The sequence below is a fragment of the Cricetulus griseus genome, chromosome 4 (genome assembly GCF_003668045.3).
Source record: "Cricetulus griseus strain 17A/GY chromosome 4, alternate assembly CriGri-PICRH-1.0, whole genome shotgun sequence".
Classification (NCBI taxonomy): domain Eukaryota; kingdom Metazoa; phylum Chordata; class Mammalia; order Rodentia; family Cricetidae; genus Cricetulus; species Cricetulus griseus.
This window is the reverse complement of record NC_048597.1, coordinates 206832107-206849906: the sequence shown is the minus strand read 5'-3', so window position 1 is coordinate 206849906 and position 17800 is coordinate 206832107. Positions and strand designations below refer to the sequence as shown.

The window sequence follows — 17800 nt, the reverse complement described above, 5'->3', positions numbered from 1 at the left end:
TGTGTATCTGTAAAAATGGCCAGCTGCTTTTCAAAGGAATATGAAAAAAGACAAAGCAATGGCTGAGGCAATAACTGATCCAGCTAACACTACTTTTATCTAACACTACCCAGAGACTGAAATCAAACCTAATATAAATATATGGTGTAGCCTTAGGACTGGTTGGTTATCTATGCATTTGATGGTTTCCATGACCTTTGGGGAAAGCAGTGCTCTCCGAAACGGCACTGGGCCATGGCAAAGCCTTCCCAAAAGACAGCCTGCAGGTCTAACAGCAAGTACCTCCAGTCTCCAGATTGTGTTTAGATGGAGCTGTCTGTGAAGCAGCCCATTCCATGTAGAACAAGCCCTGCCTTGAGAACCTCACCATACAGCACCCTCATGGTTGGTGGGAAAGCTACTCGGTGGGCAGGTTTTACAGTCAGACAGCTGTTTACAGCACACTTACAGCATGCAAGTAGTGTAACCCAAGCAGAAGTTCTAGCTAACAGTGTTCTACACCCCCTTTTAAGGTGTACAGGGAATACTGGACTATGGCTATGTATGTTTCTTTCTGCACAATAAAGGGCATGTTTTATTTGAATGTAAGTAATAGCTCTTTTTGAGAAAAATAATTCTCTAATGACATCTAATACCCATATGGATTTAAATTTCTAAATGAATATCATTTTCTAGTTGATTTGTTTGAATCAGGATTAAAATTAGGTCCATACACAATTTTTCATTCATGTTTTTGAGTCTCTGTTGAATTATACAGTTTCTTATTCCTCTTTCTTGTTATTATTTGTTAAATAAATTGAGCCATTTGTCCTAAAGAACTTATAGAATTTTATATGAGACTGAGCCAACTCTGTAGAGTCAACTTTTCAAAGTCTGGTAAGTGTGTATGTGTCTCTGTGTGTCTGTGTGTGTGTGTGTGTGTGTGTATGTGTCTGTGAGGGGGTTGCACATGAAGGAATGTAAAGGTGTACATGCTCATAAATATGCATATCAAGACCAGAGCAGGATTTTGGGGTCTTTTAGCACTCTCTGTCCTATGCCTTGAGACTGAGTGAACTAACTCACTGGCTCTGGTTAAGCCAGTTGGCCGTTAGATCTCAGAATGCATTTGTCTCCACACTCCCCTCGCGTGCGTCCCCCCCCCTTGAGCACAGGAAAATACATTTCCATTTACCTTTGCTGTAGGCCACTCCCCTCCCCTCAGCTCCTATTATATTTGCTGTCACTGTGGATTACACACTACAAAACTTGCATTTTCTAGAATTTACTAGAAATGGGACATAAAATAGGCTCTTTTGGAGCTGACTTCATTCACTCAAAGAAGCCTGAGCCATTGGCCAAGGAATTGTATATAATGTTAGACTCTGAGTGATTATTTCATAAGCAGCGGCGGGGACTGATGGGCAGGAGAGAAACTGATCCGACGGGACCAAGTGAGACAGAAAAAAAAAAAACTTCCAACTACACTCAGCATAATTATTTTTGAGATTCATCTGTTTCTTGTTGCATAGAATTTGGCAAAGTCACAATCTGCTTATGTACTCCGAAGCTGGTGTACTTGACAGCTCAAACTGCTCGGATCATTCAAGCACAGATCTGGGCATAGTAGGTAGACATTTATCTTTTAAGAAACTGCAATGCCGCTTCACATGGCATTGCTCCGTTTACGTTGCTCAGCGTGGGATCTGAGAACTCTCCTGTCCTCCTGCCCTCAGCCATCTTCCTCACAGGTGTGGTGGTGCCACACTTCCGTCTTAACTGCATGCCCTTTGTGCATCTTTTCGTGTGAAAATTTGGCATCCACATTATCTCTTGGGTGAATTTTTAAATTTTAATTTATATTAAATTTAATATAAATATATGAATTTATATTGAGCGAATGTTTGTTTATTTAATCGCTGAGCCGAGAGGTCCCTTTACATTCTGGACACCAGTCCTTTATCAAATCTAAACTCTGTAGATCTTCTAGCCTGTGGTTTTGTCCTTCCTTTTTGTTAACTGTCTCTCAGGAGCATCTTTTAGTTTTGATCGACTCCAAATGATCATTGTTTTTTATTATGAAATCTCTGCCTCAAGCCACAAGATGCTTTCTTCTGGGAATTCTATGGGTATGGGCTTTTACATTACAGAATATGATCTATCTGAATTTGAGTGCACCAGTGATCTATGGATTAAATATGTTTTGCATATGGGTACCCAATTATTTTAGTACCATTTATGGATAAAACTAGTCTTCTCTACCATTTTCTCTTTTGTACTTTACAAAAATCAGTTGTTTATATAAACCGGGTCACACGGTTCCATTGATCTGTTTATCTTCAGCAATGCGATACTGTCACAAGGGCTGCAGCTTGATAATTGGCTCTAAAGTCTCTCCAGTACTGTGCTTCTTTCAGCTATGTTACTCTCCCAGCAATCCAATTCTATATAAATATTAGAATTGGCTTATTGTTACCAAAAACCTATTGCAATTGGGATGAAATCTACAGAAAAATCTGGAGATTTTCCTGAGAAAGAAGATGGTGGAGAGGTATGGGAGACATGTTGAGCACATTATATACTTTGTACTAAAATGACCTTATAAAACCCAGTACCGTGAGGAGTGAATATATAATAAAAATTATTAATAAAGCCAACAAAAAATAAATTCATAACATTTTGAGTCTTCCAACCCATAGACAAAGTTTTCTCCATTTTAATGAGGAGGTCTTTAATTTCTTTCATTAATGTCTTATTTATTGTATAGTTTTTTACACTTTGGATGTCCCAAGTGGTTTTTGTTGTTGTTGTTGTTGTTTTTTGAGACAGGGTTTCTCTGTGACTTTGGAGGTTGTCCTGGAACTAGCTCTTGTAGACCAGGCTGGTCTCGAACTCACAGAGATACGCCAGCCTCTGCCTCCAGAGTGCTGGGATTAAAGGTGTGTGCCACCACCGTCCAGCCTCAAGTGTTTTTTATACAATTGTAAATGGCATAACTTTAAATTTCTATTTAGAATCTATTGTTACTGCTATATAAGAAATACAATAATGTATATGCAAAGGACCTGTATGGTAAAAAATGAGTGTGTGTGTGTGTGTGTGTGTGTGTGTGTGTGTGTGTGTGTGTAGTCTTAGGGTTTCTATTGCTGTGAAGAGACACCATGGTTCCAGTAACTCTTATAAAGGAAAACATTTAATTGGGGCTGGCTTACAGTTTCAGACGTTTAGTCCATCACTGTCATGTGGGAAGCATGGCTGCGTGCAGACAGACGTGGTGCTGGAGAGGGAACTGAGAGTTCTCCATCTGGATCAGCAGGAAGAGAATGAGACACACTAGGCCTGGCTTGAGCTTCTGAGACCTCAAGGCCTGCCCTCAGTGAACACACTTCTTCCAACAATGTCACACCTACTCCAGTAAGGCCACACCTCTCAATAGTGCCAGTCCCTATGAGCCCTGGGTCCATTTTCATGGACACACACATACATATCATACACACACACACACACACACACACACACACACACACACACACACTCACACACTTTAAAAAAAACGAGAATAAGAAGCCCTGATATGACATTATGAGACAAAGGCCCTCCAAAGATGCTACTGAGTTTAATTTCTGTTGGCCGTCTACAGCTGGACGTGCAGCCTACCCTTAAGAGCAGTCTATATCCCTAGTGAGACCTCCTTGGAGAAAACTAAATTTTCATTTGCAAGTGTTTACCAGTTGGAGACGGCTTCTGGGTTAGGGATGGGGACATGTCTACTTCTCTCAGCTCCAGGACCGTATCCGGTGCACACTGTGGAGGCCCTGTGCGTGCTGCCTCAGTCTCTGTGAGGTCATATGTGCTCACATTAATTTGGAGATTCAAATGGCTTTGTTGTCCTTGGTGTCCTCCATCTCCTCTGGCTCTTATACTCTCTCCCACCTCCTCTCCTCCTCAGCAGGGTTCCCCGAGCTCCAAGGAAAGGGATTTGATAAAGATAAAGATAAAGACAACCATTTAGGGCTGAGCATTGCAAGATCTCTCTCTGTCTCTCTCTGTCTCTCTCTCTGTATATTGTCTGGCTGTGGGTCTCTGTATTTTGGAACTGGGGTTAAGTTTGTAATTATGGAAAAACTATCTTATCGCTGGTAATATTCTTTTCTCTGAAATTTCTGTCCTCTGATATTATAGCAACTCTAGCTTTTGTTTAATCTGTGTTGATGTAAGATAATTTTCAATTCCTTTCCCCTTAACATATCTATATTTTTACATGTAAAGCGTGGTTTTTATACACAGTCCTTTCTTGTTTGCAAATTTTACTTTCCACCATTTCAGTTACCCATGGTCAACTACTCTCTGAAAATGTTAAATGGAAATCTCCAGAAATAGCTTACATGTCTTAAATAACTTTTATTATAGTGTACTATTACACGGTCATTTCCATTTTATTAGCTACTGCTGTTAATATTTTCCTTTGCCTAATACATAAATTCAACTTTACTATAGATAAGAGTGTGTAGGGAGAAACTCAGTATACCAAGTTTGATGTGCTCTTCAGCTTTAGGCATCCACTGGTGGTCTTGGAACACAGCTCCCTGCAGAGGAAGGGGCAGGGTGGCTGGAGATAGTTGAGACTTGCTTATTTTACTGGGTGATAATCTGAAAATTATCAGGTGCCACTAGTCTGTATGTTAAGTGATCATTGATATCATTAGCTTTCCAGGCCTCATCTTACTTGTTTTCTGTCTGTCCCACCTTTTTCTGTCTCCTCTTTAATCTTCTGAATTAACTGAGTATATTTGGGTACTATATTATCTCCTTTGTATACCTATTAATCATAGCTCTGATCTTTTGGTGCTCAGGGCACAGACAATAGCTCAATCTACAAAGTGCTTGTCTTCAAGCATGAGTACCTGAGTTTAATCCTCAGACCTCATGCAAAACAAACCAAAGCAACGCAAAGCAAAACAAACAAACAAACAAACAAAAAACGGCATGGTTTTATGTAGACTCATTATCTAGTGCTGTAGTGGCAAAACCCTGAGACTTATTAACCAGCCAGGGTAGCCAGGTTGCTTACCAAGCTCCAGGCTAGTGACTGAGCATGTCTCAAAAAGAGTGGAGGAAGGACCTAAGGAACACCACCTGAGGTTGTCCTCTTATCTCCACAGGTGCATACATGTGCACACAAGAACACACACACACACACACACACACACACACACACACACACACAAATTGTTTTTTGGGGGGCACTAAGTGCTTATCTTCAATGTATCAGAGTCTGTCTTTGAATTATGGTGAAGTATTCCACAGGCAGAACACTTGCACTTTGCCCTTCCCCACCAGTGCATTAACGCTGTCCTTATTTTACTTCTGCAGACCAGATCCCACAGTATTGAATTTTTGCTTAATCTGTCAACCTCTTTTTAAAGACACTTAGATGTTTAAAAGCTTCCATCTTACCCCATCTTACTGCATGATGTCTCATGTGGTCACTGTTTCTAACTCTCTGAAGTCCCTCAGGTGAACCCCCATTCCTAGCTGTCAACCCCCTGCCCAGGGGCATTAGGAACATGGCTTTTGAAGTACAGCTTTGCTGGTGGTTGAGTCCTCCCTGCTTCCGTGTCTGTGTTAGTTTCCTGACTTTGGTTTTATTTTCCAAAGGTATTTCTGCTGGATATAGAGTTGGCTACAGAACTCTGACTGGAGGGCCTTTCTGTTCTTTAAGGAAGTCATTTTACTGAATTCTCCCAGTGAATTCGGTAACAAGGTATCTGCTATCATCCTTATTTTTGTTCTTTTTGTGGCTGTTAATAAGATTTTTGTCTTCTTTCTGGTTTGAGAAATGTGATGGTCACATCCCTTGGGCTGTTTCCTTCCTGCTGTTAAGCTCCGTTTTGCTGGGCTCCTTGGACCTGTGGGCTATTTCCATCAAATCTGGACACATTTCAGCTGTGACTTCTGCAAACATTTTTCTTACTCTCTTTTTGATTTTTCCTTCTGAGATTCCAGTGACAGGTGTATAATGCTGCTTGAAATTATCACACAGATCATGGTTACCTCTGCTTTACAATTGTTTTCTTTTTTCTCTCTGCATTTTCTTTTGTCTGGTCCCTCTGCTTTATCTGTCTGCTCCTTTGTCTTTTCTGTAATGTTTGATGTGTTACTAACACTAACAGGTGTGTTTCCACCTCACACATTTTCCTCATCTCTAGGAGTTTGATTCGGGCCCTGTCTAATGCTTTCTATGCTTTTATTTAAACACTGAACATATGGCACATAGCTATCGATTATCATCATCTCTTTGTTAATTCTAACATCTGTTGCAGTCTTTGCTGGTTCTGGTTTGTTTTCAATGACTGATTTATCTACTTTTTATGATTATGGATGCTGGTTCTATACTTTTTGGTCACCGAATACCAAACTACCCGTCAAAGCTGTTTCACGGTTGAGTGGATCACTACCAGAACACGAGGGTCTGTTTCTTCCCTATGCTGCGAATGCTGGGCGCTGTCAGTCTTTAACCTTTAACCTTTGCCAATCTCACAAGCTGAGAATACGGACTCCTATAGCTGGTGTTTACTGAGCCGCAACTACCAGCCCAGCAACAGGTGGTAGCAGTTCAGTGGCACTACTGTAGCCACAGTTAGTGCCCTCGTGACACATGTTACCTGGCCATGCTTTCCCATGTTTTTATTTGCATTTTCATTGTTTCCTAGTGATCTGGAGTACCTATCCCCAAGTTTATTGGCCATTTACAGTTCCTTGGTGTACTGCCTACTCATGTCCAACAAGCAATTTTAACTGCACTGTTTGTATTTCAGAAAATTCCTTTGTAAAACCATTTATTTGTATGAATAGACATATGTGATCATTTGTTCAGTAATAAAAGTATGTTTTGTAAACAAAGTTATTTTGTACAAAAAAGCCAACATTTGTGTATGATTTCTGTGAAGAAATGACTGATAGGTTATTCAAATACTTTTTTCTATATTAAAAACAAATAGGAATTGATTCTGGTGTAAAAAATGCCTTTAAAGGCAAAAATTTTGGGTAACACAATAATACAAACACATTTATGAAAACATAAAGCAGACATAAAATATATTTATGAATACATAAAATAGTTTGTTATAGAGAAAGACCTATCCTTCAGAAAGAGAAACGTCAATTCCTGTTATTGAACACTGGTTTACTTGCTGCAGGTAGCAGGACCTTTCAAAGGCACATGTTACCTATTCTCGGCTGTGTGGGTAAACGTGGGGAGCAGCCCAGAGGCCCTGGGTGGGGCACAGTCTCCCTAAACTGCCATTCCCTGTGTTTTCACAGTATTCATGGGTAATGTTAGGCGGGCAAGGAGCGGGGACTCTGAGATGTACCAACTCTATGGCCAGGGCTGTACTTGCACAAGCCATACAGTTAAGGGACGTGAGCCCTCTGCTCAGGTTGGAAGAGATTGTATCCTACAACTTAAGTAGAAAATGAATCAACCAAGCAAGGTGACAGTGACACCATCAAACAAAGCCCCAACTCGTCAGGTCTGCGGCACTTGGGTCTCTGACTAACCTGTTTGGTGTAGGTGGTCTCTGGCCACCTCAAACAATCGCAGGTGCATATTTGTGATGGGGTTGAAGGAACCGCAGGCCAGAAGCACCACAGGGATCCGGTTCTTCATGCTGTCACACACATCCACACCCACTGCAGCAGCCACCCTGCCTTTATAGGGACAAAAACTCATGTTAGGAAGTTAGCATGGAGACAATGGTCTAGATCAGCATCTAAACCACTCACAGCCATAACCTATCACTGCAAGATATACAGGCAGGCAATAACAGTAACATTTATGGAGCGCTCACCACAGTCTGGGTACTGTGTCCAGTGTTACAAACCATATTGTGACATAAACCTTTCTCCAAACTCCTCTGTCAGTCTCAAATGAATGCCTGGTAGCTCAGAGTCCTTAGGAGCTGTTGGGCCAGGCTTGGAATCTAGGCAGCCCTAACTCAGAGTCTGTATTTGCTCTTCCTGACTTCCTCTCTAGGCTCTCTTGCCTCACCTTGGGTTCCAAAGGAGATCTGCACGATTCCCACAATGTCATGTGTGATAGATTCCAGGGTGGCACTTTTGAAAACTTTTGTATTTTGAAATAATTTTAGACAAAAACTTTGGTGTAAACAATTATGATATATTCTTTAACCAATTTCCCAAATGTTAACATTTTGCCACACATTTGAACATTCATTCTCCTCCCCTGCACACATACACACCCCTACAAGTAAGACTTTCCCTAAAATGTTTTCAGGGAGGTGGTAGACATGCAAACATATCATCATGATTTCTGTCCCATTGCACCTTATACGGGATCTAAGGGCTCTGAAAGACCCAGCCCAGCCTCTAGCCTCCCTACCCTGTGACTTTCAGCATTTAAGTGTGGTTAACGGGAAAAGAATGAGCTGGGAAATGGACTAGATGCTGGTGGCTCTCTTGCCCCTGGCTATGCTGCCTTGGAGGTAGAGGTGAAGTCACTCAAGGTAGGCGTCACAGCTCCTCTCTGAGCCTCAGTCTCCTCCCTTCCTAAACCACAGAGGACAGCGTGAAGATGGCCACGTACCCGCACTTGTGGCAGGAAGCTTTTAGAGGGTTCCCAAGGATCTTTGTGGTCTGGTATTTACTTATAATCCTTTCCCCTTGAGCATGGGCTGGAGCTAGTAACTTGTTTCTAACAGAATACAGCTAACAGATAGGGAGGTCCCGCTGAGATAAGGTACAAAAGGCCTCTTGCTCATTTCTCTTCTGTTTGCTCTCCGATGAAGCCAGCTACATGTTGTGAGCTGCCCACAGAAGGGCTGAACTCACCAGGGACTGAGGGAGAGCTATGGACCACAAGAAACTGTGTCAGTAACAACTATGTATGTGTGATGCAGAGCTTCCCATAGTCAAGTTTCAGGTGAGGCTACAGTCCTGTGAACAACTCAAAAACCAACTGTACTGGCTAGTTTTGTGTCAACTTGACACAAGCTAGAGTCACTGAAGAGGAGAGAGCCTCTATTAAAAAATAAGTCAATAAGATCAAATTATAGGCAGACCTGTGGGGTATTTTCTTAGTGTGAGAGGGCCCAGGCCACTGTGAGCGGTGCCGTCCCTGGGCTGGTGGTGTTGGGTTCTATAAAAAAGCAGGCTAAGCAAGCTGGTTAGCAGCACCCCCCTCCACACCCGGCCTCTCTATCTGCTCCTGCCTCCAGGTTCCTGCCCTGTTTGAGTGCCTGTCTTGACTTCCTTCCGTGATGAACAGCAGAATGGAAGTGTAGCCAAATAAACCCTTTCCTCCCCATGCTGCTTTTTCCATGGTGCTGTTCATCACAGCAGTAGAAACCTGAACCAGCACTCTGAGTCAGAAGATGTGATCAAGCTGTATCTAGACACCTGACCCATAGACACCGTGGGGCCATAAGCCATGCTAATAAACGAATAAATTAATCACATGCTGTTTGAAGCTGCTACATTTTGGGGGCATCTACTCTGCAGCAATAGTAACTGACAGTGGCCTGGCCAGAGGAGGCAGACATTCACTCCTCTCTTGCTCTTCCTGCCATGGTGGCCGTGGCCACACTTAATGCAGTTCTGGGGAACAGAGAGGGTTCTTATGAGGTCCGTGTGTAACCTGGGCTCTCCCGTCCACATTTCCAGGCTTGATCCAAGCACTGTTTACCTGCCACATTTTTAAAACTTAGCAACAGTGAACTTTACATCACTGGGTTCTGTGTAAGATTCCCTAGGACACGTTCCTTAACGTTTTCAGATTAAAGCTACTGCAGTTTCCCCCAATCAGAAGAGGCCCCCAGCACATCTGTTTACATTCAGCACCCAGGACATTCCTTCCTGTTGATTGACAGCCTACTATGGAGCTACAGGTGCATTTGACTCCAAGTCACAGAGGGCTAACCTCGGGGCTGAAACAAATGGAGGGCAGTTTGTTTCTCTCAGGACAGAAGGCCTAGAAGAAAGTATGTATCTGGGTGATGGCACTGGATCAAGGGCTCATGGAGAATCTGGAGCTTAAGGAAAAAAAAGCTCAGTGCGCTTCCTGGATGGTATGGCCCATGTGAAGAGGAGCAGCCTTTTCATCTGTATTCATCTGTGGATCTCAGGTCCAAGATGTCTGGCCTGCAATAGGGCTAGGTGGATGCTGAAGAGGGCTCTGCCAGCTAGCCAGGGACCTACCCCTGGCCATGACAAGGCCAAGTGTGGTCTGCAATGCAGGGAAGTTGTTCTGGATGTATCCTGAGCTACCTGTGAGGTTGCAGCTTCACAGCCCAGATGTAGCACAGCTGGGCTCTCCAAGCTTCTTTTAAGCAGCAGCAGGAACACCCCCTACTGTGTGCAAAGAACACTGGCTGCAGGCTTCTTCCTGGAGGACAGGGTGGTTTAATGAGATATATGCAAAGTGTACCAGCTATCCACAAGAGCAGCCTTGTAATGAGGCTGTCTGGAAAGGATGGCTGTTTTTTTTTGTTTGTTTGTTTCGGGTGTGTGTGTGTGTGTGTGTGTGTGTGTGTGTGTGTGTGTGTGTGTGTGTGTGTGTGTGTGTTTCCATAGCTATCTTGAAGCCTTTCTTTCAATATCTTACTTCATTTTGACAAAATACAAATATTTACAACCACCAAAATGTAACCACAACATTTCAGGTAACCTGGGGTTTTGGTTCATTATTCCAAAGGTAAATTAGAACAGTTGTTTGAAAGGTGGCATCAATGGTGGAATAGTGTCACTCTGAGAGGAACAATGGCTTTTACAAAGGGACTCTCTTCCTTTTCTTGCCTTGCCAAGGGCATAACTGCTTCAACAGTGACTACTCTGCCCCATCCTGGGTTGAGGAAACAGCTAAACAGGTGGCCAGGGGCAGCGGACACTGGCTATCCCAGCTGGCTCAACAACAGAGCCAGTGCGCACCCCACCCTTTGTTAGTGCCTCTGGGCTTCCGTTAAGCTTTCTCCCAAGCAACCCCAGAGAGAACACAAGCATCAGGTGGAAAGGACTCACTCCAGGGGTCAAGTGAGAGCACACACGGGCTCTGGTGTGAGAGCCAGCACAGGACAGAAGGTCCACCTGCCCTCGCTTCTAATGATGCCCAGTAGGGCGAGGAAGCACGGGAGATTTCTCCGATTGGGAAAGACTGTTCATCAATAAGCACTCAGCGGAGGCTTGCAGACTGAGCAATAATTGCTGCTGGAGGATTTAACACCTTGAGGGTTCCTTCCTGGAATTCATCATTAACTGGGGACAGAGTGGATTCCACCTCTGCCCCCCTTCCCCTCTCCAGCTATGGCCTCCCCCCTCATAGTCATCTGGAGAGTAATTCATCTGACTGTCAATTAGAACCCGCTGCTTCTGTAATGAGGTTAAGGCCCCCTGAAATGCTCTCCTCAACCCTATCATGCTGTGGGTCCCCCCTAAAGGTACACTTGGAATGTTTACCTCGGCCCCTCCTCCACCTAGCAAGTGTGCACCTGCCGGCATTTCCCCTGTTTATCAGCCACAGAATCATGGAGACATTGCTGCCTTTTCTCCCATGGTTCTCCCCAGTGGAAGGTGGGTCCTAGAGGGTGGTTTATACCGGTCTCCACCCTCTTTCCTCCATGTCCTTTACCCAGCACATCACAGGGACTAAGGAAATGCCTGTAACATCAGTGAGGGCCACTTCCCCAACCAAGTCATATTCAGTTGCAAACTGCTATTGGACTGGGCCTTCTGTAGACAGAAACAGAAGGACCCAGAGCAGTGATTCCCAACCTTGCCAATGTTGCCACCCTTTAATTTTAATGCAGTTCCTCATGTTGTGATGACTTCCCCAACCATAAAATTATTTTCATTGCTACTTCATAACTGTAATTTTGCTACCATTGTAAATGTTTTCTGAAGGTCTTAGGTGACCCTGTGAAAAGGTCGTTCAACCTCCAAAGAGGCTGTGATGACCCACAGGTTGCAAACTGCTGACTTAGAGATTACTGAAGACACCCCCAAATGCAACAGTCCAACCCATCCAGTTTAGACTGTAATCAAACAAATCCAGCAGCTGTGCCATTTTCAACATAATGATCCTGTCAGCAGGGATACTGCTGCCCCAACACGCTAACCCCAGAGTCACTCCTTGGCTTTGAAGAAGTGAAAATTGATGGTGGTCATTCTGCTGGACAGTCCCAGAGTCCAGCCGGTTTATTCCAGATCAGTCTCCCCCAGTGCTACCCTGACTGACACTCTGAAGGAATGTCACAGCAAGTTTTAGACACTATGTAGTTTTCGTACCATGGCCAGGCCTCTGTCCCTCTTCCATGAACCTACCAGATTTACTTAGCATCTAGTGTCTGAACTCTGGGCATTAGGTGCAACAGAAGATATGGTCTCTGTCCTCACAGATCATTGTCATGGATGTGAGGAACAATTCACCATCATTAGGGGCGGGCTCATAGTTTAATAGCTCACCACGAGAGGCAGAATAACAGTCCCCTGCTGCCCACATCCTAATTCTTGGAACCTGGACTTATGTGGGGCTACATGGTATGGGACTTGGCAGAAGTGATTAAATACAAGGTCACTGTCTTAGTTAGGGTTTCTATTGCTGTGAAGAGACGCCATGACCATGGTTTCTGTTACAAAGGAAAACATTTAATTGAGGCTGGTTTAATCCATTATTGCCATGGCAGGAGGCACGGCAGACATGGTGCTGGAGAGGTAGCTGGGAGTTCGACTTCCAGATCAGCAGGCAGAGAGAGAGAGAGAGCTACTGGTCCTGGCTTGAGCTTCTGAGACCTCAAAGCCCATCCCCAGTGACACATTTCCTCTAATAAGGTCACACTTACTCCAACAAGGCCACATGTCCTAATCCTTCAAACAATGCCACTCCCTGTGAGCCCAAGGAGGCCATTTTCATTCAAACTATCACAGTCATGAAACAAGGTAGTTGTCTTAATTATCCAGTTTTATCAAGGCAGGCCTTGTAGGAGGATTGAGAGGGTATATGGATGAACAGTGGTCAAGAAAGGAGGGGTTCTTTAGGAAGGGGCCCATACCAAACGATGTAAATGGCCTCCAGATTTGAAGGTAAGGCAAGGAAATCTGGCCCTCAGAGCCTTCAGAGGGGACACAGGTGTCTCAGGCTTGCTAACACTTTCATAGCACACTTTGACTTCCATCATTACTGTTTGTGGTGTTTGTCACAGAAGTCATAAGGAATCACCCACTCATTGTCTAGGGGCAGCTTGCCCAAGAGCTCCCAGTCAGGGTAGAGGGGGGCAGGAGCCCAGGTGGTGAAGAGGAGGATGTAGCCTGGGTGAGGTGAGAAACCACAGGGCAACAGAAGGCAGGAAGAAACACGGTGTCAGTGTGGCCCCAAGTAGGTGTACGCTGCTACGAGGGCTCAACATGGGGTGCAGAGGCTGGAGGATCCTCTAGGCTCAGAGCCATGGGAAGCCTTCCAGGGAGGACCCCACCTTGCCCTGGTTTTGGTGAGGGTCAGGTGGTCCCCACAGCCAGGAAGATAGCCTTTTCTGCTATACATATCTGACCTCACTTGCCAAGTAATTCAAAGTTGGCCACTGTCCCCCACATACTCAGTTCTAACCCAGTACACATCCTGTGACCATTTGTCTAAAGTCCTCACTGAGACACAGAAAGGAAAGTGAGCCAGGCAGGTTAAGAGCCATCACTGTGGATGTAATGTGTTAATGCTCATGGCTTGGGAGGCTGTCAATTTCCCTTTCTGTGCAGTGAGTGCCTTTGACAGCCAAGCCTGGAATGGGGCTGCAAACACCCTGTTTATTATAGACATAAAGCAGATGGCTTCGGGCAGAATGGAAATGGATTCAGCAAGAATCTTCCATGTCTTTCATTACATCGACCTCTTGACCAGGCTCCTCATCTTAAAGAAAACAAGAGACATAGTTTGTATTTGAGGGTGGGTAGAGGCTGGCAACCACATTTTTCAGGACCCCGGGATGATCATTTTTAATCTGTGTGGATATGTCAACCTCTCCGGGGCAATCAACCTTCGTGAGAACTAAGCCACTTTTTCTTTTTTAACTTTGTTGGCTCTGCCCATTGTTGCTATGGGCACTCAGTGCTGCTAAGAACAAAAACAACACAGGTCTCTGTGACGATCCTGTGCCAACCTCCCCTTGGAGGAAGCAAACATGCCAATTAAGCACTCGTCCTAATTATGAGACTCCCAGGGAAGCAGGCAGCTTCAGTTTTGAGAACTTTCCAAAGATTTGAAGGGGCATGAGGAATGGAAGGAGGTCCCTTGCCATGCCACACTTGTGTGATTTCAGCTGCTGCTGTAAGCGGAGCTGAGTAATAGCTCCTGGGTTTATTGAGCAATAGGCTCCACACTGCGCTAAAGATGCTGCACATATTGAGACTAATCTTCAACACACCTGGAAGGGAAAGGTTAGTGTCTACATTCTGGTAAATAGCCTAGTTCACTTCTCCAAGCCCCACTGAGCCGCATGGAAAATAAAGATGACTACAGGGACCCCACAGAACTCTCAGGACTAGGGCTAGCCCCTGCATAGTACCTGGCCCTGTAGGGGATGCCATCTAGGGATCTGTCTTAGTCACTGTTCTATTGCTATGAAGAGATGCCAGGACCAAGACAACTTATAAAAGAAAGCATCAGATTGGGGTTTATAGTTTCACAGGGTTAGTCCATTGCCATTATGGTGGGAAGGAGACAGGCATGGTGCTGGAGGGTTAGCTGAGAGTTTGACATCCTGCAGCAGGCAGAGAGAAGATACTGGACCTGGTGTGGGCTTTTGAAACCTCAAATCCCACTCCCAGCAACACTCCAATAAGGCCACACCTCCTAATCCTTCCAAACAGTTCCACTGGGAAGCAAGCATTCAGATATGTGAGCCTATGGGGGTGGTGGCAGTCACTTTCATTCAAACCACCACAGGCTCCTTTTTGAGGTTCTTTTCTTACCAGAGTAAAGGATAACAAGACAAGGAGTCCAAAGACACAGAACTCACTGCAGCATTGCACAGCACAGCACAGAGTCTTAGGGAGAAGGGGACCCAGAGCTGACTCTGCCCCTTGGATAGCCTATGATTTATATCCTTAAACTTAAGTCTCCTTAAGATTCAGAAAGATTCCCCTAATGATTATGGAGACCATTCTATTTGGTTAAGACTTTCAGCCAGGTGTTCTTGGGAACTTGAAAGAGAGGCTTAGCTAGCTCTGTGTATCCATGAATCCAAATCCTGTAACAACCTAACTCCCTCAAAAAGGCTCTTAATTGGGAATTTGGGGGAGGAGAATGGTCAAGATTGGCTCTTTTCATTCTGGTCCCAGGGCACCAGATTCTTGTGATAAAACTAGACCTAAGTTCAAGACCTTTATCTGACATAATTGAGCCTTCTCCCGTGAAACCTTGTAGTCTCCATCCTCTAGAAAGTTAAGGATGAATTCTGTCCCTCAAGAGATGTCTCTTCAGTTGGCCCATACAGCAGGAAGTCATCTACCTATAGAATTAGGGTGGTTTGGGGATATGTCCATTCCATTAAATACTGAGCAAGGACTGGGTCAAATAGATGAGGACAGTCTCCATATAACCTAGCAAGCTTTCCAAGTCAGAGCATCAAATGCAAATGTTGTTTGGCTTAATATGGTAAAGAAGGATGCAGAAAAAGGTACCCTTAAGATCAAGCACTGGGCGCTGGAGAGATGGTTCAGAGATTAAGAACACTGACTGTTTTTCTCAGAACGCACATGGAAGCCCACAGCTCTCTGGAACTCCAGTTCCAGGGACCCAATAATCTCACCCAGATATACATGCAGGCAAAACACCAATGCACATAAAATAAAAATACATAAAAGAAAGAAAGATCAAGCACTGAATAGTGGACTATATTGTGGTGTCTGGGTCATGACAATCTAGACATTGGTAACCACTGGGGGACACAGTGCCTCATTAACTAACCACAGGTTTAGAACCAACCTACATTTGTTGAGACCCTTTGGACACCTAAGGTTGGAGTGTTATAGGGGCTACAATATTCAAGTAACAGTCCTTGCTTCTTTAGGTTTTATGATGGGGATTTATCTTTCCCTTGGTTTGGATCTGAGTAAGATTTGATGGGGGAAACAGGAGGGATCTTAAGCACAGGCAGCAACCCTATTCTGGGGGGGGGGGCAACCTTAAGTTGGGATAGCAAGCATCTCGCCAAAAAAGAGCAGGTATATCAGGCAGTATCAGGACGGAATGACAGAAATGGGTATCTCCCCATGAGCAAACAAGTAGTTGAGTAAAGTAGTATTTGATGGCCTTGCCTGATATATAAACCAGATTGGTTGTAGAGTTGAGAGATTGGAGTCCAGGGGAGAAGGGCAGGTCTGGGAATTACGCTTCTGTGTCTGTGGCTCTGTCAATCATCCTCAGCCAACTTCCTTCTATCCTTTAGGTGGACAGTTATAACAGAAACCAGGACCCAGTGTGGTGGTGAGGGGAGACATCTGGAACCCAATTGGTTCCCAGAACACTGAATCCTGCCCCTTGAAATTGAGGCAGGGGCTTGTCTTTGTGGCTATCCCTTCCAAGTGGCCTTCTTGTCCACAGAGGAAGTAAGGCGCCAGGACAGATGGGTTCCTGGAGGGGAGGGGGGAGGCCCTCTGTCAGGCTGAATTACAGCAGCTATCAACTCTCCAGCTGCTGATCTCCTCTCCTGTCCCCCTGTCCCCGACTGTAACCCTCTGTTGCTAGCCTGGACTAAGTCAGCTTAGGAATGTCTGGGACTGACTGGGTGAGAAATTGTCTCTTAGGAGGATCTCCTCTTCCTATGACCCTGTCTCTGTGTTGGTAAACATTATTGTAGCCTCCTGAAGTCTGTTCAGGAAGGCAATGGGAGAATCCTTATCTTCCTGATAGATGAGGGAAAGCTGAGAGTAGTTTAGAGCTTTAACTCCAGCCCTTCTATGATACAAGACTAAAGGGACTCCTGAGCCATTCATCTCTTTCACTTCCCAGGCTCCATTCAGGTTTTTGAGAGGGGACTGCTTGTCCCTGCAAGTGTCCTGTCTTTGTTATTCCCTCCTTTGACTTCAACAATGGAGAAGTCATCCCCCTCCTTACAACCTGGTCTTGGATCTTTTTCTTACCTAGAGGGATTATGGGGTTTGTTCCAACAGTGACAGGTGCCATTCCGATCTAGTTCATATAGCTGGTTTAATTGGTAGAAAAACTGTACATATCAGTAGAGATTCCTAGCACACCTCCCTTTATAATCTCCTTAACCTTGGCCAAGGAGAAACAGGCACATGACTTCATATCCTGCCATGTGCCTGTTTGAAGGGACAAAGTCCTGTGGGTGGAGAGCTCCTGGGAGTGTTAGGAAACATGTGTGGGTGGAGGTGAGAGGAGCATCCAAGGGGATTTCTCCTCTTGGCCATGGAGTGGACCTTCTGGATGAGAGCATAGCAGTGCTGGAGTCTGAAAGGGTAGTCTCTATTCTTTGTTAATTCAGGGTGGTTCTGGAAGTGGAAGAAAAGCTGAACAGAGGGGAGTGAAGACTACAGAACAAGTCTTACTGGCGAACTGTTTTAATTCTTGATCCATTCTGGTGGCCACTTTCTCTGTCCTCTAAGGGATATTCAGGCCAAGTGCAGATAAAGAGGAAGGTCATGACATTTATAAGAATTGGGGATCTAATTTCTTCTAGTTAGTCAGGAGGCAGGCTAGTGGGAAACACATCTGAAAGTTAAAAACAGAACAGAAGAGGTAGATGGAAGGTCACCTATGCCTCCTTGGACTTCTCGGCCCTGCCCTGAGAGTCCATCA

The 17800-nt window shown here is 44.6% G+C and overlaps 1 protein-coding gene across 8 annotated transcripts in view; it reads right to left on the bottom strand.

Moving 5' to 3' along the window:
• The window catches only part of Nmnat3 (nicotinamide nucleotide adenylyltransferase 3), a 123444-nt gene that overhangs the window by 48428 nt on the left and 57216 nt on the right, over positions 1 to 17800 (bottom strand). For 5 of the 8 annotated variants that reach the window (XM_035443883.1, XM_035443881.1, XM_035443880.1 and 2 more), the window contains one exon: positions 7540 to 7689. The exons of 1 other annotated variant lie outside the window; for it this stretch is intronic. In XM_035443883.1, the coding sequence (XP_035299774.1) occupies positions 7540 to 7648 (109 nt within the window). In that variant the 5' untranslated portion in view covers positions 7649 to 7689. Of the gene's footprint in view, positions 1 to 3707; positions 3943 to 7539; positions 7690 to 17800 lie in introns of those variants that run through there. 2 more of the 8 variants (XM_035443885.1, XM_027410899.2) reach the window with 2 other exon arrangements.